This window comes from Somniosus microcephalus, chromosome 16 (assembly GCF_052327205.1).
Source record: "Somniosus microcephalus isolate GS21.2 chromosome 16, FLI_Smic_1.0, whole genome shotgun sequence".
In the NCBI taxonomy this organism is placed as follows: domain Eukaryota; kingdom Metazoa; phylum Chordata; class Chondrichthyes; order Squaliformes; family Somniosidae; genus Somniosus; species Somniosus microcephalus.
In genome coordinates this window covers 66,197,773-66,221,013 of record NC_141002.1, presented here as the reverse complement: position 1 = coordinate 66,221,013, position 23,241 = coordinate 66,197,773, and the positions used below count along the sequence as shown (strand labels likewise).

Here is a 23,241-nt window from a genome sequence, read left to right as displayed (position 1 = left end):
TATTTTAAACCTTTCTTTTGTCTTGTCATCATTAATCACTTTTTGGCCATTTGCTTTCTGCTACTGGTTGTGGGGGAGAAATGGGGGGGTTCATGAAAGCTCGTGGCATTCTCGCTGTTGGGGGTTAATGAAAGCTCACGACATTATCCCTGTTGGAGTGAGCTAAAAGGGGAAGACTGCATTCCCTCACTGTTATTTTAATGTTGTATGGAAAGGACAATAACATTTATTTTTTATTAAAAAATGAATATCGCAGGAATTTATAGGGATCAGAGGGTAGTTTTTCCAATCACTCATTTGGTATTGAGGTTTTCAATGGGAGGATGCAACTTGAAACCTGCAACCACCAAACATTAAGTTAAAAAGTAGGACACAGAATCACTTATAATGAGGCCTCGTCTGGGTCTGCAATTCCACACCTGAATCACAATCACAGTTCTGTTATTGTGTAAAGGCATAAAGTTGAGTCTTGGCTGCTCTCTTCAGAGGAAGAGAGAAAATGAGCAGCTTTTATACATGTCTCAGAAGCCAATTCAGAGTGACACTGCAAGCTGTCTGGGAACAGGCCTGCCATAGTTGGTGTACAGTGCCAGGCAACCAGGGGAGGGGGAGGGAAGGAAAGTCACCCGAGTGTCACGCGAGGGTTTGCGTTTGCGAGTTCTTTTTGCCCTATACGCGTTGAGCTGCTGATCTCAGCTCTGTTTCTGCGCGGAGGTGCCGAAGAAACCACTGGTTTCCCATGGGAAAAGGCAAGATGTGGAAGAGGGAAAAATAAAATTTTAAATCACCCAGGTCACTGGCGCACTCTGCTTGGCAAGTCACTCAAGTGTCCTCTCACCTGAGAAAGGGGTAGAGGAGAAAATAGAAAAACATACATGGCCTAGTAACTGCAGTGCTTTCAACATTACATTTTACAAAGAAATCTACATCTTACTTTCAAAGAATACTGTACTTAAGACCAGCTTTGCACTATTTATAATACTTGTACAGCACAAGGAAATAACTATAGTTACAGTGAAAGCTGCCTTTCCTTACAAATTGGAGCCTAGCTGTTTACAAGAATACAACAGATTCCTTGATCTACAGATGAGCAAGGACACAATATTTGGCCTAGGTGCTAATCTAATTACACTTGATCAAAGCATTAATAGATATACAAGCTCTAGATGAGATAGGAACTCCTACTGTTTAAGTGATTATATGTACAAAAAATGCAACATTATGTCTTTGAATTCGACAGATTGACAAGTCTTTGTTTAGAGGCCTTTGGGCTGTGTTTTAGTGCAGACTTATCTTCATACTTTTAGTTTATTTCAATTGAATCTATCTTGACAGGTGGACTCTATCAGGTAGGAATATTGACATGCAAATATCACATTAGGAAGTCTACTGGCGATTGCTTCCTTCAAATGTCTTACACATTATCAGGCCGTGTAATAAATATGCTATAAAGAAGATATTACATTTGCAAACTAATTTTACCTTTGTTTTCTAAGTAACTATACTATCAGTAACTTGCTGTGTTTTACTGCATCTGTGCAATTATTCTGTAAAATAAATCTGACTAGTAATTTTAGCCCGAATGCAATGGTCTGGCTGTGGTACTTACTGGCTTTTGGAATAGACAGGGGAATATGGTGGTCATCCCACATGGTCTCTGGTGCATTGTATCCAATTCACGGTACGATAACGTTGCAGGTTTTAGATCGTGGGAGTCTCGTTCTGCCTCTAAAAACTACCTTTGCTGTGGACAGTAGTTAAATGTATTGGGAGAAAGCCTGATGGTTACATCCGGTTTCAAGATCCCATTGGCATTAGGTAAAACATTTAGGGGGTGAATTTCCATGGGGAATCTTCCACTGTAACTTCAACGAAATAATTGCGGGAAACCGGGAAAATGACGCAAACACCGTTTACACCATTATTCTGAGGTATCGACAACTCTTCTGCTGAAGTTACAGCAAATGAGTGGGAGATTCTTAATGGAAATTCTCCCTGTTAGTCTAGTCTAATTATGTTTCTAGGAATGGCTTGTTCTTTGTCAAATTTATAGTATGTTGCTTTCCAGGTCTACTTTGAAATCTACCATGGCAGATGAGAGAGACGGCACATTCCCCTTTCCTGAGCAATGTCGAATGATAGTCTCACGAACAAACTAAAGGCCTGGAGGAAGGCCAAGTGTGAGCATTTTTGAGCATCTCCCTGAAGTATCTTATCCATTTCACTCTGCACAAAATGTCTGTGAACAGCCAAAAATGGAGATGGAACAACATTGATAATGGTTAGGCATGGGGAGAATGCACATACACTCTTCCAACACCCTCCCACCTGAAATGGGAGTGCGGCTGGAGCAAGAATGAGAAGAAAGGAACATTCAATTCTGAAATTCTGGTTCGAGAGCTGCAAGTTCATAATGCAGCTGCTGACTCTTTCTATGCTGAGTTGACCTTAATTATTCGAGAAAATTGGCTTTTTACAATCTCATAATCACCGGCCTGATCATCAACACAAACTGAACTCCTTCAGGTAATGAAGTAAGGGATAATCTTTTAACAATTGCCCCACAGAAAAACTCATTTACTATTAAGTACTTTCACATTCACTGTGTTTCGGATAACATGCATCACTGATACATTAGAAATAGATCTGCAACTGGTCTCTTCATTATCTGGGGCCTCCCAGTTCATTTACTATTTACAGTAATACAAGCACCCAAGGCATTCAAACAGCCACGCTTGAAATCTCTGTCTAAATCGCTTAAACATTACAACTTGTTTCTAAATCTTTTCCTTCACTCCAGTTGCAAGCAAATCTGGATTTAAAAGATTAAAGGTGATCGATATGTAAATCATTGCTGCCAGTTAAAGTAGCAGGCACGTCTATCAAAGCCTCCTGGATCAGGGCATTTTTGATGACTTCACTGTAGTCACAGAGCACTACAAAAGCCACCTGCCTGTTGAATTAATTTGCAGGGTAAAAATGAGCCTGGCTTTCATAATCCCAAACTAAATTGCAAGGAAAAACGAGGACCCAACAGCAGGACATCAGTGTATTGTTTATCAAGAACGTCTGGTAAAATTACATTTCCAATAGGAATTTGCAGCTGCTGCAGCACTGTCTAGAAATATGAACGTTTCATTAAACTGCATTAGCCTGTGAAAGATAGCTATGTTTATTTATGAAGTAGGTTTATCCTGCAAAGTAAATAATATATCAGATACGCCATTAGCTTTGACAGGGTGTCTACATAACATTTCTCCTTCACAGTCCCCTTGTGACAAAACAAGCATTTGGTAGATTTTTCAAAATAGTTTGTTAGGGAGTCTGCTGTGTTATCTTAATCACTAAATGGAGCCAAAGTATAAACCCTCTGGTGCTACTTTTCAAATGTGCTGAACACAGACTCTGTGGATAGTACTCTACAGGGCAAATACTCTTCCAGTATTTGTTTACTAACAACTTTCAGGACAGTAAGACAGGGCATTAGCCAACAGCTGTGACCTACACACCGTTTCTCCTAAACTGTGTTGATGGCTGCAGAGGATTAAAAGGCAAAGGTCCAGATTGATAAGACTTCCAATATTGGGGTTTTGACTGATAGCTGAACAAATGCTCCCTCTAGTGGCCAAGTTTTAAAAAGTGAGGGGAGGGAACTGAAGGAATTGTTGATGTTCTTTCTAATTAGGAAGGAAAAAGTGTGGATTTATAGAATTCTTAAGAAGCTCTTTTCCTGTATTATGAACTTCTTGCGTTTAAGTATAAACATCTTACACAACATTGTCAGAATTTAGATATATTACATAGACATAGACATAGAAACATAGAAGATAGGAGCAGGAGTAGGCCATTCGGCCCCTCGAGCCTGCTCCGCCATTCAATGAGATCATGGCTGATCATCCAAATTCAGTACCCTGTCCCTGCCTTCTCCCCATATCCCTTGATCCCTTTAGCCTCAAGAAATATATCCAACTCTTTCTTGAATATATTTAATGAACTGGCCTCCACCGCTCTCTGTGGCAGAGAATTCCACAGGTTCACCACTCTCTGGGTGAAGAAATTCCTCCTCATTTCAGTCCTAAATGGCTTAGCCCTTATCCTTAGACTATGACCCCTGGTTCTGGACTCCCCGGCCATCAGAAACATCCTTTCTGCATCTAGTCTGTCCAGACCTGACAGCATTTTATAGGTTTCGATGAGATCCCCTCTCAATCTTCTAAACTCCAGTGAGTATAAGCCCAATCGACCCAATCTCTCCTCGTACGTCATTCCTGCCATCCCAGGTATCAGCCTGGTGAATCTTCGCTGCACTCCCTCCATGGCAAGAACATCCTTCCTCAGGTAAGGTGACCAAAACTGCACACAATACTCAAGGTGCGGTCTCACCAAGGCCCTGTACAACTGTAGCAAGACATCCTTGTTCCTGTACTCGAACCCTCTCGCTACGAAGGCCAACATACCATTTGCCTTCTTAACTGCCTGCTGCACCTGCATGCTTACCTTCAGCGACTGGTGCACAAGAACACCCAGGTCTCTTTGCACTTCCCCTTCTCCCAATGTATTGCCATTCAAATAATAATCTGCCTTCCTGTTTTTGCCACCAAAGTGGATAACCTCACATTTATCCACATTATAGTGCATTTGCCATGTTTCTGCCCAATCACCCAACCTGTCCAAATCGTACTGGAGTTTCATGACATCCTCCTCACAGCATACCCTCCCACCCAGCTTTGTGTCATCTGCAAATTTGGAGATATTACATCCAATTCCCTCGTCCAGATCATTAATATATATTGTGAACAGCTGGGGTCCTAGGACCGATCCTTGCGGTACCCCACTAGTCACTGCCTGCCACTCGGAAAACAACCCGTATTTTCAAAAAATTAAATTTTTGTTTAAAATATTTGATTTAATGTAATTTTAACTCATTTTTAAAATGTGATGGCTTTTTTAAACATTTATTTAATGTTTTACTGTGCTTTTGTGGTGATCTCCATTCATACTTTTGACGGGTCTGTCAAAAGTATCAAGGGAGATTCCCTTCTCCTATTGGCTGGCCTGGCCCACGTGATCCCGGGGACACTTGCGAACTGCCTGCGCCCCTGGGATACGTGGGCCCTGCGCATTTCGACTGTGGAGAGGCCCAGGAGCGGAAGTGTCCGGACCTCGGGAGCCCTCAGGTAAGTGCGTAGATTTTTTTCCGATAGGAGGCATCTGCTCGCAGGAAGCCTCCTGTCGGAAATTACAGGCCGATGTTATGCATCTAATGCATTCATAGCAAATTCTTTTATTATCTATTTTAACCGAGACATTAGTCCATTTAAAATAAACAGGTTATGCTTCTCTTAAAATAATAGTCTGAGGAATTTGACATGAATGTGTGAAGCAGCCATACAATAATACTGCACAGTAATTTACAGGCTTTTAGAATACAAGAATGAAGCAATGAGATTCCAATTCATCAAGATCCTGTTTCAAGAATTGGTCTGACCTTCTCCCACTGTTCCTTGTTCATCCAGGAATCAGTCCAATTCCTTGGTGAACCCTTCACATTTTACAACACAAATCTATTCGGCAAGTCTACAATTGTTATTTCTAAAGTGAAGTTTAGCTTGTGGCTTTTTTGTGTGTATTTATTTTGGATTGGGGGGGAACTGCCTCTATTAAGTCGATATATTTTCTGTCAGTGCTATGCCAATCTTGCCACGGTTTATGTAATCAGAGTGAAGGTATTCGCGGGTATGAACCCATTCCCTGCTGCTCTATGGCATAGTGGTCTGTCACACTGCAGCGCTGTCACTTATTCCCATGTTTACTACTTTCCTGGATTTACACAAAATGCTTCTCCATATCAATCTTAGCAATTCCTTCATTATTTAAACAATTCTGAATCATGGGCAGCATGGTACATCTGAGTATCATGGAGTGCAGGAATGTAGTATTTTTTTCCCCTACCTATCTTTTTTCAAAGTTTCTGCCCTCCTCTCACTAAGGTGTCATACCTTGCTGGAGGACAGTTCCACAGTGACCATCATGTATATGCCTATCCAAGAGTGTCAGCAGACTATTTGAACATAGGGGCACCATCTCATTGAAACTTATAAAATTCTAACAGGATTAGACAGACTAGATGCAGGAAGGATGTTCCCGATGGCGGGGGAGTCCAGAACCAGGGGTCACAGTCTAAAGATAAGGGGTAACATAGAAACATAGAAGATAGGAGCAGGAGTAGGCCATTCGGCCCCTCGAGCCTGCTCCGCCATTCAATGAGATCATGACTGATCATCCAAATTCAGTACCCTGTCCCTGCCTTCTCTCCATATCCCTTGATCCCTTTAGCCTTAAGAAATATATCCAACTCCTTCTTGAATATATTTAATGAATTGGCCTCAACTGCCTTCTGTGGTAGAGAATTCCACAGGGTCACCACTCTCTGGGTGAAGAAATTCCTCCTCATCTCTGTCCTAAATGGCTTACCCCTTATCCTTAGACTGTGACCCCTGGTTCTGGACTCCCCGACCATTGGGTAAGCCATTTAGGACAAAGATGAGGAGGAATTTCTTCACCCAGAGAGTGGTGAACCTGTGTAATTCTCTACCACAAAAGGCAGTTGAGGCCAATTCATTAAATATATTCAAGAAGGAGTTAGATATATTTCTTAAGGCTAAAGGGATCAAGGGATATGGGGAGAAAGCAGGGACAGGGTACTGAATTTGGATGATCAGCCATGATCTCATTAAATGGCGGAGCAGGCTCGAGGGGCCGAATCTTCTATGTTTCTATAGCCAAACTGGAACCTGACCTCATCCAATTGTCCAGACAAGTAGTTCAAACGGGGGTCACTAGTTAGGAAACAAGAACAAGCTACCTGACTGACTTACTCTCTCCCTGAACCAGTAGCTCTGAGGCCCAATGCAAGATCCTTACAGCCACCCAGATGGAGATGAGATAACCCAGCATAGACTAGAGATTGAGTCTGGGATTTTCCTTGTCTGCAGGGCTCAGCTACTCACTGCCTTTAATCTCAGAGCCACCAGGAAAGGAGCATACATGTGAAGCTATTCTGCTGAATGGTTGATCTTACCCAGAAAGCTGTAATAAGAGGTTTTCCCATGCAGGAAAGCAAAATTGGAATTAGTGTCAGTACTAATGTGCTCCAAAGTGACACTGGAAACAGCCTGGGAGGAAGCAACCAACCCCACTTTTTCAGCTGCAGAAGTGGGTTGGCCCATGAAAAATGGGAGGGTTCCCTGTCTGCATTCCAATTCCTGCCCCTAGTTAAAACTGGCCCTCATATTTGCAGAGTTGCCAACTTGCCACATTTAGTAAAGAGACTCCAAGTTTTTAGTAAAATCCACCCGTCCTAAATTTCTCAAACTCGGAGAAACCGAGAAGGTGAGAACAGCCAAATGCTACAAGAGTTAGCAAATTGGCACTCAATATTAAATGCCACTTACAGGAAACTTTCGTTTAACCGGAGGTTAAAAGTCCGGAAAGCTCTATCTACCGGCAAAATTCAGGAGCCGTTTTCTATAAGTTTTTTTACTTCTCATTGCTTTTTTTTTCCCAGTCAGGCTCTGCAAGGTCTGTAGCTAAGCAACAGCTTCAGCTAGAGACGCTTGCAGCTGCAGCCGACTGTTTTGAAGCTGTTGCTAAGCAACAGGGTTTGTTGATTCACACGGAGCTGAAAAGCTCTGTATGTTTCAACATTAGCGCTGGTTTATACGGCAGTTTTGATCTAATGGCACCAGCTCGGTCCCGTCAATGCCGGATACCAGAAAGTTTCCTGTATCATTTTCAGAGGGTCAGCATCACTTCATTGGACTTGCATTCTATCTACTTGTACACACCAACATCTTATTTAACAATACACCTGTAATTCTGTATATATTTACTATGTTTAGTGTCAGCTTAACAATATTATAGGATATTTAAGATTCACTTGGCCACCTGTTAATTCCCTGTGAACATTACTTCTCTCCAAGCCATCACTTAACAACTTACATTTCTATAATGTTTTCTTACATACAGAGGGACAGAGGGTTTTGCAGGATGGTGGACAAATAGTGGACCCTAAGCAAAAGAAAAAGATAGGAAAAATCTTTTGAGGAGGGGGCAAAAGCATAGTCAAAGAGAAGGATGTTAAGGAGACTTTTGAAAGCAGGAAGGTGCTGAGGAAGAAAGCTCTGGGGGAGAAAATCCAATGCCTGAAAAAGTGGCCATGATTGGTGGAATAGCTGGAGTTTCCTGTCCAAGCTTTACATCTGTTGTACACTTTGACCTCAAGTATGGTACCGTGCATCACTAGACTAACAGGCCTTTTACTGGGGCAAAATATCTTAACCTGGAGACTTAGGAGACACAGAAAGTGCCCACAGCATTTTAAAATTAAACGAGGAGTATTCTCAAAGAATGGCAGTTACTACTGAAGGTCATGCTGCTAGTTACCTGATACACTTTGTCTGTTGGAATCGGAATCTCCGTTACTAGAGGTGGAGTTGCTGGGGGCGGTGTTGTCCACTCCACCAAGCAATGGTCGTAAGTGGCTGACTGAAACTTGCTCAATAAATGATGTTCCATACTTTCGAAAGTACCACCATTCAAATATCTGTGGACCAATAAAAAAAAATCAATGTACTGATTAAAACCTGAAAATCTGGCACAGCTTTTAAGATTGCCTCATAGTTGAGATACACACTAACTGTAAAGCAAATCATTAGCATTAAAAAGTCACAACCTTTTTAAAAATGTACTGAAAGATAAAGGATATGAGAAGAGGCTCCATTTTTTCTGCTGACTGTGAATGAGGATTAGTCTATGTGCTGTCAGTCAACTGAAAGTAGTTCAAGGTTTCAGGCAACAGAAAGAATATGACCCATCGCCTTGAATGAACAGGTTTAACATTTTTACAGCGAAGAAACAGGCCATTCAGCCCCACAGGTCCATGCTGGTGTTCATGCTCCACATGAGACTCCTCCCACCCTTCTTCATCTAACCCCATCAACATATCCTTCTATTCCATTCTTCCTCATGTGTTTATCTAGCTCCCCTTAAATGTATCTATACTATTCGCCTCAACCGCTCCTTGTGGTAGTGAGTTTCACATTCTAACCACTCTCTGGGTAAAGAAGTTTCTCCTGAATTCTCTATTAGTGACCAACTTATATTTATGGCCCCTATTTCTGGTCTCGCCCTCAAGTGGAAACATGGGCTGGGTTTTGATCCTGGGGCGGGCTGGGGTCGTGTAATCCGCATTTCATGTTAGCCACCCGATTCTAAATCGATGTGGGAAAATTATGCCATTTTAACTTAATTGGCCAATTGAGTTCCAATGTGTGGGAACCCATGACCATTGAGTTTTTCTAGTCTGAAAGTCGCCTCCGATGACGTCATCATTGCTGCTGCATTTAAGGTCTGCAACAAGCCTTGCTTCTTCTGCAGGCTGCCAACCTTTTGGCCTTTGCAGTGAGAGGCACCTGGAGGTAGAATGGCCAGCCAGAGACCTAGGTCTGCATCCCACTTTAATGAGGTTGCCCTGCAGGCTTTAGTTGAGGGAGCAAGATCACATAAAGAGGTGCTCTTCCCTTCTTCAGGGAGGAAGAAGCCTCCCCAGCAGACCAAGGCTGTGTGGATCCAGGTGGCAGAGGAAGTCAACTCATTGTCAGTAACCCGCAGAACCTGGCTTCAGTGCAGGAAGAGATTTCATGACCTTCTGCACACTGGAAAAGTGAGTATGAATTTAACATCACCCTCAATCTGATCCCCATTGCCTCTCACCAGCACTCAGCTTTAGCAATCTCTTCCTCCACATCCCACTTGACACTGACATCCATGCACCCTTACCCATTCCCTCTCTCTCAATGGTCACATTCACCTAACTATTCAACTATGCAGCCCTCACACTCCCTGTCACTGTGATGCTATGAAAACAACTGACAACACACAGGGAGGGCCCTTGGTCTTGCCACCTCACTCCATCTTTGTCTCCTTCTAAGCATCTATGCTATGGATTCTCTACACTCATTCCTTCATTCTCACTCAACCTCCACTTGTCTCCCTCATTGCAGGGAAAGAGAGCTCACAATAAGAGGGAAAGAGCGAGGACAGGAGGAGGATCACCCTCAGTCGCCCACCTCACCCCCTGGGAGGATGCGGTCCTGGAGATTGTGGGAGTGGAGGAAGATTCCCAAGTGGGGGACGGACAGACGGGTGCATCACAGCAAGCTGGTGACAGAATAGTTTTCCATCTCTCTCATTGACATTGCATGAGTCGCTGATAATGATTCTGAAGCTCTAACAGATGGACTTATGATCATCTGCAATATGCAATGTGCATGTAACCTTGGCATCACATCTGACTCTTTCCTTTACTCCCCCACAGGACCATCGCAAGCACCCGTCCCCACTAGTCAGGAGGAAGAGCCTGAGCCTCAAGACCCCTCAGAGGAAGCTGCAACCTCTGAGGAGGGCGAGGTGTCAGCAGAATTAAGCGCACCCTGCACCAGCGCAGACACTCACACCTCGGTGGGACCTTCGGGAAATAGAGTAGAGTTGTCACCTGGTGTATCACAGCTCACAAGTGAGCATCAGCAGATGGTGGAGACAGGGACAGCAGTGGAGAGTCCTAGTTGGAGGGCACAGGACTCTCCCAGCTTGGCTCAGTTGTATGTCGACCCTCTGCCTCTGGGTCCATCCACAAGATCAGCGGTGCTGGAACTCCAGGAACAGATGCAGGAGTCTCTGGCAGGTTTTGTCTCCAGGGTCGCTGTGAGTGTGGAGCAAATGGAGGAGTCCATTGCGAACATGAGCAGAGCCTTTGTGGAGTCATTGGCGCATGAACGCATCACCATGGAATGGATGGCAACCTCCATGGAGGTGATAAGTTGCTAGAGTGCAGAAAACATGGTGAGTGTTCTGAATAGAATGACATCTCTGGAGGAGCGATGGTCATCTATTGAACAGAGAAACCAGACCTTCATGGAAGTCCTTCTGAGTAGGACTGCCAGTGCAGATACGGGTCCCCATGGCCCCCCTGATGTGCAGCGAGGTGCTCTCAAGCCACTTGCAAGCGCTGAGGGGGACTGCCCCATGGATAACAGGGGAAATTAGAGACAGCATAAAATCCAAAGATAGGGCGTATAAAATAGCCAAAAAAAGCGCCAGAGCGGAAGATTGGGAACAGTTTAAGATAGAGCAAAGGAGGGCAAAGGGCATGATCAAGAGGGGCAAAATAGCTTACGAAAACAAGCTGGCGGAAAATATAAAAACTAACTCCAAAAGCTTTTATAAATATATCAAAAGGAAAAGACTGGTGAAAACCAAAGTTGGTCCATTGCAGTCAGATACGGGGGAATATATAATGGGAAATAAGGAAATGGCAGATCAACTAAATGCATACTTTGGGTCAGTCTTTACGAAGGAAGACACAAAAAACCTCCCTGGGATATCGGGAAAAATAGGGACATTGGCAAAGGAGGAACTGACGCAAATCAATATCTCTAAGGATATGGTGTTAAGGAAGCTAAAGGGATTGAAGGTGGACAAATCCCCAGGGCCTGATAACATGCATCCTAGGGTACTGAAGGAGGTGGCCCTAGAGATAGCGGATGCACTAAGGATGATTTTTCAGAATTCATTAGACTCGGGAACAGTGCCGATGGATTGGAGGGTAGCTAACGTTACCCCACTATTCAAAAAGGGGGGTAGGGAAAAAGCAGGTAATTACAGACCTGTAAGCCTTACATCAGTTGTGGGCAAAATGCTGGAGTCCATCATTAAGGATGAAATAGCGGAGCACTTAGCAAATGGGGACAGGATAGGACAGAGTCAACATGGATTTACAAAGGGTAAATCGTGCTTGACTAATCTATTGGAATTTTTTGAGGGAGTAACTGGTAGAATAGATGGGGGAGAGCCAGTAGATGTGGTGTACCTGGACTTCCAAAAGGCCTTCGATAAGGTCCCACATAAAAGATTAGCATGGAAAATTGAGGCTCATGGGATAAAGGGGAAAGTTTTGGCGTGGATAGGGAACTGGCTGTCAGATAGAAAACAGAGAGTTGGAATAAACGGCTCATTTTCTGAATGGCAGGCAGTAACAAGTGGGGTACCACAGGGATCTGTCCTGGGCCCCCAGCTGTTCACAATTTACATTAATGACCTGGATCAGGGAGTCGGATGCAGCATTTCCAAATTTGCAGACGACACTAAACTAGGAGGGGGGGTGGGCTCAGAGGAAGAGACCAGGAAGCTCCAGAGCGATTTGGACAGACTGGGCGATTGGGCGGATAAATGGCAGATGCACTATAATGTGGACAAGTGCGAAGTTATCCACCTTGGGTGCAGGAACGGGAGGGCAAATTATTATTTAAATGGCAATAGATTGGGAGAGGGGGAAGTACAGAGAGACCTGGGTGTTCTTGTACACCAGTCACTGAAGGCGAGCATGCAGGTGCAACAGGCGGTCAAGAAGGCAAACGGTATGCTGGCCTTCATAGCAAAAGGGTTAGAATACAGGAACAGGGATACCTTGCTGCAGCTGTACAGGGCACTGGTGAGACCACACCTCGAGTACTGTGTACAGTTTTGGTCGCCTCATCTGAGGAAGGATGTTCTTGCCATGGAGGGGGTGCAGCGGCGATTCACCAGGCTGATACCAGGAATGGCGGGAATGACCTATGAGGAGAGACTATGTAGTTTAGGGATGTACACACTGGAGTTTAGAAGATTGAGAGGGGACCTCATAGAAGTGTATAAAATTCTGACAGGTCTAGACAGACTGGATGCAGAAGGAATGTTTCCCTTGGCGGGTGAGAACAGAACTAGAGGACATAATTTAAGGATAAGGGCTAAACCATTTAGGACAGAGATGAGGGGGAATTTCTTCACTCAGAGAGTGGTGAACCTGTGGAACTCATTGCCACAGAGGGCAGTGTACGCCAGCTCATTAAATATATTTAAGAGGGAATTAGATATATTTCTACGGGCAAAAGGGGTTAAGGGTTACGGAGAGAAGGCGGGGACGGGATACTGAATTAAAGGATCAGCCATGATCTCATCGAATGGCGGAGCAGGCACGAAGGGCCGAATGGCCTACTCCTGCTCCTATCTTCTATGTATCTATGTATCTATGAGAGGGAAGGTGGTGGCAGGCATCAAGGAAGTGGGGGCTCCTCTCCAAGCGCTCACACTTCCATAGAAACATAGAAGATAGGAGCAGGAGTAGGCCATTCGGCCCCTCGAGCCTGCTCCGCCATTCAATGCGATCATGGCTGATCATCCAAATTCAGTACCCTGTCCCTGCTTTCTCCCCATACCCCTTGATCCCTTTAGCCTTAAGAAATATATCCAACTCCTTCTTGAATATATTTAATTAATTGGCCTCTACTGCCTTCTGTGGTAGAGAATTCCACAGGTTCACCACTCTCTGGGTGAAGAAATTCCTCCTCATCTCTGTCCTAAATGGCTTACCCCTTATCCTTAGACTGTGACCCCTGGTTCTGGACTCTCCGACCATCAGGAACATCCTTCCTGCATCTAGTCTGTCCAGTCCTGTCAGAATTTTATAAGTTTCAATGAGATCCCCTCTCATTCTTCTAAACTCCAGGGAGTATAAGCCCAATCAACCCAATCTCTCCTCATACGTCATTCCTGCCATCCCAGGTATCAGCCTGGTGAATCTTCGCTGAACTCCTTCCATGGCAAGAACATCCTTCCTCAGATAAGGCGACCAAAACTGCACACAATACTCCAGATGTGGTCTCACCAAGGCCCTGTACAACTGCAGCAAGACATCCTTGTTCCTGTACTCAAACCCTCTCGTTACGAAGGCCAACATACCATTTGCCTTCTTAACCAACTGTTGCACCTGCATGCTTACCTTCAGCGACTGGTGCACAAGGACACCCAGGTCTCGTTGCACTTCCCCTTCTCCCAATCTAATGCCACTCAGATAATAATCTGCCTTCCTGTTTTTGCCACCAAAGTGGATAACCTCACATTTATCCACGTTTTATTGCATCTGCCATGCTTCTGCCGAATCACCCAACCTGTCCAAATCATCCTGGAGTTTCTCGGCATCTTCCTCACAGCACACACGCCCACCCAGCTTTGTGTCGTCTGCAAACTTGTGTCGTCTGCAAACTTGGTCCATGCCACTGCAGAGCCCTCGGTCAGAGCCCCACCAGAGTCCACACCCAACTGAGATCGGCGTATCAACCCTTGCACAGCCGCAGGAGTAGCAGACTGTTGGCTAGCCCTCACAGGCTCGCAACCCCAGAGGATGCCCGCCAAAGATGTCGAGACAGGAGCAGCAAGAAAGTGAGAAAGGGGCCTCCACACCTGCTGAAGCCACAGGGGAAGCACCACATAGGAGCACGCGTAAGAGAAAGATACTGCACAAATAGTCACAAGGGTAGTCACTTGGGTGAAATTTGATGTTTTATGTTAAAAAGCTATCAGATGATTACTGTAAATAAAAAATCTGATGGCTACTGCTGTAGTTGTGGCGTGTGTCATTTCGCAAATGGGACTTCCACATTGAGGGCTTAGGATTACTTGCAATTGTCAATATGGTGGTCAAATTGCTAGGAATCCGCTGGTTCTTGGCCATTGCCAATGCTCAGGTAAGAAGCTGTGAGGAAAAAGTGCTTGATTGGCTAGGCTAAGCAAATCTGGCCAAGATGAGTGCATTCCTTGCATCCCGGGCAGCAATGTTCTCGCGTACTGCTGCCGCTGGTTGATGGGCCTCTGCAAGATGTTTGTTTTCGCTCTCCTCCTCCTCCTCCTCCGCATCTGAGGAGGATATGTGAGGAGCCACTTGGTCCTCAGGAATCTGCAAGCCACGACGCTGTGCCATGTTGTGAAGTGCACAGCAAACCACAACGATTCTGGAGACCCTGGCTGCTGGGTACTGCAGGGCTCCACCTGATCTATCCAGGCATCTGAAGCGCATCTTCAGCAAACCGATGGTTTGCTCGATTATGGCTCTGGTGGATATGTGGCTGGAGTTGTAGCTCTCCTCAGCTTCGTTGGATGGGCTCCTCAACGGCGTCATTAGCCATGTCCTCAGGGGATAGCCCCTGTCTCCAAATAGGCATCCGTTAAGTTGGTCTGGCGGACTGAATAGCGGAGGCACACTAGACTGGCGCAATATGAAGGAGTCATGGCAACTGCCAGGGTACTTGGCACAAACATGCAAAATTTCCTTCCTGTGGTCACACACCAGCTGAACGTTAAGGGAGTGGAAGCCCTTGCGGTTGACAAAAATACCTGGATTGCGATGGGGTGCCTTAAGGGCCACATGTGTGCAGTCAACAATGAACAATGCCCTGCACCCTTGGAAAGCCTGCCAGATTAGCTAATCCAACCGCACGTGCCGTGACACTTGCTTGATCCTTGGTGAAATGGATGTGATTGTGCGCAATCGGTTACCTACGTGATGCAACTGTGTGCGGCCGCCTGGGAGATGCCGCTGATGTCTGCTGTTGATCCCTGGAATGAGCCTGAGGCAAAAAATTTGAGTGTGGTGGTGACTTTGACGGCCACTGGTAAGGGTTGTCCACCTGGTCCTCTGGGCTGCAGGTCTTGTTGCAGCATTGCGCAGATGTCACCCACTACCTCTCGCGAAAGTCGGAGCCGCCTTTGGCACTGCTGCTCAGACATGTTGAGGTAGCTGACCCTGTGTCTGTAGATCCTGTTTGGGGGGGTATCTCCTGCGCCGACGGGCTTCCATGTGCTGGCCCCTTCTGGCCTGTGCAGCTTCAGGTGGGTGAGCAGCAGCTTGGCGCTCCTGTTGGTGCTGCTGCTGTTAGTGCTGCTGCTGTTGGTGCTGCTGTTGTTGGTGCTGCTGTTGTTCATGGTTCTGCTGGTGCCGCAGCTAGTCTTCGTCCTCATCTAATGTCCAGAAGGGAAGGAAATAAATGGCTCAGTTGAGGAAGCGCTCAGTCAAGGTGGCGAGAGGGGTTTCCCAGGAGGTCACACTGGAGATGGGTGTCAGGCTCCAAACTTTCACAGCTGTGGTTATGCCTTCCACAAGTTCCCCCAGACCTGAGACAACAAAGTCCTGCCACCTGCAAATGATGGCTGATCAAATCTCCTATTTAATGGTTGAGCTGCAGCTGATAGTCAGCAATCCAATTGTGCTACCACCAGGTTTCACCGTCGTGTTTCAGAACAGGCGTGCTTCACATGGGAAAAGGGTTAAAATCACAAAGGCCTTTCAAAATGGCATTTTAGAGGCAATTTAGTGCTTGTTAAGGGCCTTAACGGCCTATCCGCCTCTTGGAGGCGGGACGGAGACAGGACCATTAGACACGATTTAATGAAAATTGCTTGGAGGCGGGATGGAGGTGGGGTTGGGCCCGCCCACCAGTTTTTGCAATTTTAACCCCCCACACGCCTCCAATCCCGCCTCAACGGCCCAATGAAAATCGAGCCCATCATCTCTACTTCTACCCCATCAAACCCTTTCATAATCTTAAAGACCTCTATCAGGTCATCCCTCAGTCTTCTCTTTTCTAGAGAAAAGAGCCCCAAGCCTGTTCAATCTTTCCTGACAGGTATAATCTCTCAGTTCTGGTATCATTTCAGTACACATCTTTTTTGCACCTTCTGTAGTGCCTCTATATCCTTTTTTATAATATGTAGACCAGAACTGTTCACAGTACTCCAAGTGTGGTCTAACCAAGCTTCCATACAGGTTTAACATAACTTCTCCGCTTTTCAATTCTATCCCTCTGCGTTGTTTGCTTTTTTTTTATGGCCTTATTAACCAGCGTCGCTACTTTAAGTGATTTGTGTATCTGTACCCCCTTATCAAAGTCTTTTTTAAAACCCAAATATATTACCTCTACTGCATTACCCTTATGTAGCCTCCCTGTTACTTCTTTAAAGAATTTAATAAGGTTGCTCAAGCATGACTTTCCCTTTTGGAATCTGTGATGACTACTCTTTATTATATTTTCAGTTTCTATAACATCTTTGAGTAAGGATTCCATTATCTTTCCTACCACCAACGTTAAGATAATTGGTCTATACTTTCCTGGACTTGTTCTATCTTCCTTTTTAAATATAGGAACCACATTAGCTGTCCCCCAGTCCTCTGGCACTATTCCCTTTTCTAATGAATTTTTATATATATGTCACATGTAATCTGCTATCTCTTCCCTAACTTCTCTTAATATGCGTGGATGCAATCCGTCCGGACCTGGAATTTTATCCTCTCTAAGTTTGATTAGTTTATCAATTATCTCCCCCTTTTCTATCTTAAATGTGTTTATACCTTTTTTGATCTTTGTCCCATTTCTATAAGTTGTTCCAAGTTCTTGTGGAGAAAACTTCCATGATCCAAAAGCTGCAAACATCATATAGTTTCTACGATCTTTTACACTGATTTAAAAAACATTGTGCTGGAAGCCGGCCCTATCCACAAAACTGGCCACGCCCCCGGATCGAATGAATCAGTATGGCGAGTTTCCGCTAATTGTGCCCATTTGCAGTCCTTTGAGGGCACAGGCACTAGTAGACACGTTTAAAAAGTTTTAAAATATATTTAATTTACTAAGAAACTGAGTAGTGTACGCCAATGAAACTAGTAAATCATGCTGTATAGTTTTTTAAAAGTCATTTTCAATTATTTAGAATCATGTATTGGACTAGACACTTATTAAAACTGCTTATTTTTTGTGATAAACCCATTTTCAGCTGTATTATTAAAACTGCACCAGGTCACCACTCTTAAATACATCAAGGAATATTTTTTAATGCAAGGAAAAAAATACAATTGCGTTCTAAAAGACTGCCCGATTGTGGTGGTTCATGGAAGATTTTACGTTTGTGATTCTTCAAGTGAGTTTGCTGGTGAAACAGGCTTCCTAGTACAGCTTTAATTTATTTTTCTCGAAGAAATAGAGAATGGATGGCTTATTAGTCAATGCACCACATGGTACAGTATACTACACCATACAGACCAGAACATCCCAGATTCAGCTGCAGTAAGGCTGTTGGGAATGAAAAAAAAATCAGACAGGGTTCCCACTTTTAATTCTTATCTTGTGATCCCTTTTGGAAAGTGCAAGTGTGTAGACATTGGGGGAGGATAGGATCAGACTCGGCTGTGATGCCCTCCATCATGAATAGCGTGCCAACACTTACTGTTTAGACTAACACATGAAGAATCACTACTAGAGGATTTATACTACTCTATAGTTGGACAGTTAAGGTTAATAGTTTATAAAGTTTAGAAGGTCTTAATTTTTGTGGTTATAGTTTCTAAGGTCTCCGTTGTGCAGCGGGTGTGCTAGTAAACAAGGGCCCTTGAGTATATCATTTAATTGTAGTGTAATTAGTGGTATTGATTTGATTTAATTTAATTTCAATTAATTAAAGGGTAAGTCATGGCAGCACAGCTCGGCCCCGTGGCATGCTCCTCCTGCGCTATGTGGGAAATCAGGGACACTTCCGGTGTCCCCGACGACCATGTGTGCGGGAAATGTATCCAGCTGCAGCTACTGACAGACCACATTGCAGCGCTGGAGCTGCGAATGGATACATACTGGAGCATTCACGATGCTGAGGACATCCTGGATAGCACATTTAATGAGTTGGTCACACCGCAGGTAAAGGCTGTACAGGCAGGAAGGGAATGGGTCACCTACAAGCAGAGTAGTAGGCACAGGCAGGTAGTGCAGGGGTCCCCTGTGGCCATCCCCTCTCAAACAGATATACCACTTTGGATATTGTTGAGGGAGATGGCTTATCGGGGGAAGGCAGCAGCAGCCAACTTCCTGGCACCATGGGTGGTTCTGCTGCACAAGACGGGAGGAAAAAGAGCGGGAGAGCTATAGTGATAGGGGATTCTATTGTAAGGGGAATAGATAGGCGTTTCTGCAACCGCAAATGAGACTCCAGGATGGTATGTTGCCTCCCTGGTGCAAGGGTCAAGGATGTCTCGGGGCCGCTGCAGGGCATTCTGGAGGGGGAGGGTGAACAGCCAGTTGTCGTGGTGCATATAGGTACCAATGATATTGGTAAAAAACGGGATGAGGTCCTAACAGCTGAATATAGGGAGTTAGGAGGTAAATTAAAAAATAGGACCTCAAAGGTAGTAATCTCAGGATTGCTACCAGTGTCACGTGCTAGTCAGAGTAGAAATAGAAGGATATTTCAGATGAATATGTGGCTAAAGGAATGGTGCAAGGGGGAGGGATTCAAATTCCTGGGACATTGGAACCGGTTCTGGGGGAGATGGGACCAGTACAAACTGGACGGTTTGCACCTGGGCGGAACCGGGACCGATGTCCTAGGGGGAGTGTTTCCTCGTGCTGTTGGGGAGGGTTTAAACTAAAGTGGCAAGGGGTTGGGAACTTGTGCAGGGAGACAGAGGAAAGGGAAGCAAGGATAGAAACAAAAGACAGGAAGGAGAAAAGCAAAAGTGGAAGGCAGAGAAATCAAGGGTGTAAATCAAACAGGGCTACAGTAAATAATAATTCTAAAAGGGCTAAGAGTGTTAAAAAAACAAGCCTGAAGGCTTTGTGTCTTAATGCGAGGAGCATTCGTAATAAGGTGGATGAATTAGCTGCGCAAATGGATGTTAATGGATATGATATAATTGGGATTACGGAGACATGGCTCCAGGCTGGGAATTCAACATCCAGGGGTATTCAATATTCAGGAAGGACAGGTAAAAAGGAAAAGGTGGTGGGGTAGCATTGCTGGTTAAAGAGGAGATTAACACAATAGTAAGGAAGGATATTAGCTCTGATGATGTGGAATCTGTATGGGTAGAGCTGAGAAATACCATGGGGCAGAAAACGTTAGTGGGCGTTGTATACAGACCCCCAAACAGTAATGCTGAGGTTGGGGTTGGCATTAAACGGGAAATTAGAGACACGTGCAATAAGGGCACAGCAGTTATCATGGGTGACTTTAATCTGCATATAGATTGGGCTAACCAAATTAGTAACAATACTGTGGAGGAGGAATTCCTAGAGTGTATACAGGATGGTTTCCTGGACCAATATGTCGAGGAACCAATTAGAGATCAGGCCATCTTAGACTGGGTATTATGTAATGAGAATGGATTAATTAGCAATCTTGTTGTGCGAGACCCCTTGGGGAGGAGCGATCATAATATGATGGAATTCTTCATTAAGATGGAGAGTGAAGTAGTTGACTCAGAGACTAGGGTCCTGAATTTAAATAAAGGAAACTATGATGGTATGAGGCACGAGTTGGCTAGGATGGATTGGGGAGCGTTACTTAAAGGTTTGACGGTGGATAGGCAATGGCAAACATTTAAAGATCGCATGGATGAACTACAGAATTTGTTCATCCCTGTTTGGCATAAAAATAAAACAAAAAAGGTGACTCAACCGTGGCTAACAAGGGAAATTAGGGATAGCATAAGATCCAAGGAGAGGACATATAAATTGGCCAGAAAAAGCAGCAAACCTGGGGATTGGGAGCAGTTTCTGATTCAGCAAAGGAGGACAAAGGGATTAATTAAGAGGGGGAAAATAGAATATGAGAGTAAGCTTGCAGGGAACATAAAAACTGACTGTAAAAGCTTCCATAGATATGTGAAGAGAAAAAGGTTGGTGAAGTCAAGTGTAGGTCTCTTGCAGTCAGAATCAGGGGAACAAAGAAATGGCAGACCAATTAAATACATACTTTGGTTCTGTCTTCACAAACGATGGATACAAATAACCTCCCAGAGATATCGGGGAACAAACGTCTAATGAGAGGGAGGAATTGAATGAAATCAGTATTTGTAGGGAAATGGTGTTAAGCAAATTGACGGGATTGAAGGCCGATAAATCCCTAGGGCCTGATAATCTACATCCTAGGGTACTTAAGGAAGTGGCCCTGGAAATAGTAGATGTATTGCTGGTCATCTTCCAAAATTCTATAGACTCTGGAACAGTTCCCATGGATTGGAGGGTAGCTAATGTTACCACACTGTTCAAAAAAGGTGGTAGAGAGAAAACGAGGAATTATAGACCGATAAGCCTGACATCAGTATTGGGGAAAATGCTAGAGTCCATTATAAAAGATGTAATATCAGAGCACTTGGAAAACAGTGACAGGATCGGACAAAGTCAACATGGATTTACAAAAGGTAAATCATGTTTGACTAATCTACTGGAATCTTTTGAGGATGTAACTGGTAGAATAGATAAGGGAGAACCAGCGGATGTGGTGTATTTGGACTTTCAGAAGGCTTTCGATAAGGTCCCGTATAAGAGATTAGCGTGCAAAGTTAAAGTGCACGGGATTGGGGGTAAGGTACTGTCTTGGATAGAGAACTGGTTGGCAGACAGGAAGCAAAGAGTTGGAATAAACGGGTCTTTTTCCGAGTGGCAGGCAGTGACTAGTGGGGTACCGCAGGGATCGGTGCTAGGACCCCAGCTATTCACAATATATATTAATGATCTAGACGAGGGAACTAGATGTAATATCTCCAAGTTTGCAGACGACACAAAGCTGGGTGGGCGTGTGTGCTGTGAGGAGGATGCAGAGAAACTCCAGTATGATTTGGACAGGTTGGGTGATTGGGCAGATGCAGTATAATGTGGATAAATGCGAGGTTATCCACTTTGGTGGCAAGAACAGGAAGGCAGATTATTATCTGAACGGCAATAGATTAGGAAAAGGGGAAGTGCAACGAGACCTGGGTGTCCTTGTGCACCAGTCGCTGAAGGTAAGCATGCAGGTGCAGCAGGCGGTTAAGAAGGCAAATTGTATGTTGGCCTTCTTAGCGAAAGGATTCGAGTACAGGAGCAAGGATGTCTTGCTGCAGTTGTACAGGGCCTTGGTGAGACCACACCTTGAGTATTGTGTGGAGTTTTGGTCGCCATATCTGAGGAAGGATGTTCTTGCCATGGAGGGAGTGCAGCGAAGATTCACCAGACTGATACCTGGGATGGCAGGAATGACGTATGAAGAGAGATTGGGTCGATTAGGCTTATATTCGCTAGAGTTTAGAAGAATGAGAGGGGATCTCATTGAAACTTATAAAATTCTAACAGTACTAGACAGACTAGATGCAGGAAGAATGTTCCCGATGGCGGGGAGTCCAGAACCAGGGGTCACAATCTAAGGATAAGGGGTAAACCATTTAGGACTGAGATGAGGAGGAATTTCTTCACACAGAGAGTGGTGAACCTGTGGAATTCTCTACCACAGAAGGCAGTTGAGGCCAATTCATTAAATATATTCAAGAAGGAGCTAGATATATTTCTTAAGGAGAAAGGGATCAAGGGATTTGGGGAGAAAGCGGGGACAGGGTAATGAATTTGGATGATTAGCCATGATCTCATTAAATGGCGGAACAGGCTCGAGGGGCCGAATGGCCTACACCTGCTCCTATCTTCTATGTTTCTATGTCAGCACTGCTGCTAACAGACCCCAGTAACAGTCAAATGCCTCCTGCCGGGGGGGGGGCGGGGGGGGGGGGGGGGAGGGGTGGGGGGGAGGGGCGGGGGTCATTCTGGCTTGGGGCGATTGTGCAGATTTCATTACCATTGAAGTGAGTACCAATGTTTTTTGGTGATGAACAAAATGAGCTGGCAGCAGTCTAAATCTTGGGGGCGATTTTCGTATATGGCGCACATTGACCGGGGAGTTCTCTCCACCTGCCCAATGGCGGGAGGCCCGATCATGTCTTGCAGTTGGGCCTCATTTAAATAAAACAGGTGAACTACCAGCACTATTCACGCTCCTTATAGGTAGCTTGCCATTTGGGAAATCTGATGGGCCTGCCTACAGCCCTTAAAGGGGAGGTACACTTTTCAATGGTGATCGGTGAAGACTGTGGCCACGATTTTGCTGGCGCTCAGTGTGGGTTCGGAGGCAGGTCCGCTGTCAAAATCGAAATGTTTGACAGTGGGTTGGGAACCCGCCTCCATGTAAGTTTCCAAAGTGTTGGGTCTGCGATTTCAGAACAGACCCGACACAAGTGGCGGGGGAGGCATGTAAGATAGTTCTATTTTCCCACTTTTTTAATGGGGTTCATGTCGTTCAGAGATCACGTCAGGTAAGTAGGTCAGGTTCTCTATGTCTCCCCATTGCTGTGAATAGGTGACAGCTGCAAAAGTGGTATGAAAACTACCATTTCACAGCTGGTCACTTTCTGATGTCAGAAGCTTGAGTCTTCAAGACTTGGAAGACACTTTTGAACTGTATGCAGTTTGGAAGTGTTTGGATTAAACTCTCTATCCACTGTCACCTCCTTGGAGCAAGCTC

General features: G+C 44.8%; 1 protein-coding gene across 7 annotated transcripts in view; it reads right to left on the bottom strand.

Annotated features, from left to right (window-relative positions):
* Positions 1 to 23,241, bottom strand: part of LOC147106243 (suppressor of tumorigenicity 7 protein homolog) — a 273,711-nt gene that overhangs the window by 61,573 nt on the left and 188,897 nt on the right. For all 7 annotated transcript variants that reach the window (XM_086009182.1, XM_086009177.1, XM_086009175.1 and 4 more), the window contains exon 3: positions 8,446 to 8,605. In XM_086009182.1, coding sequence (XP_085865308.1) covers positions 8,446 to 8,605 — 160 coding nt within the window. The remainder of the gene's footprint in view (positions 1 to 8,445; positions 8,606 to 23,241) is intronic.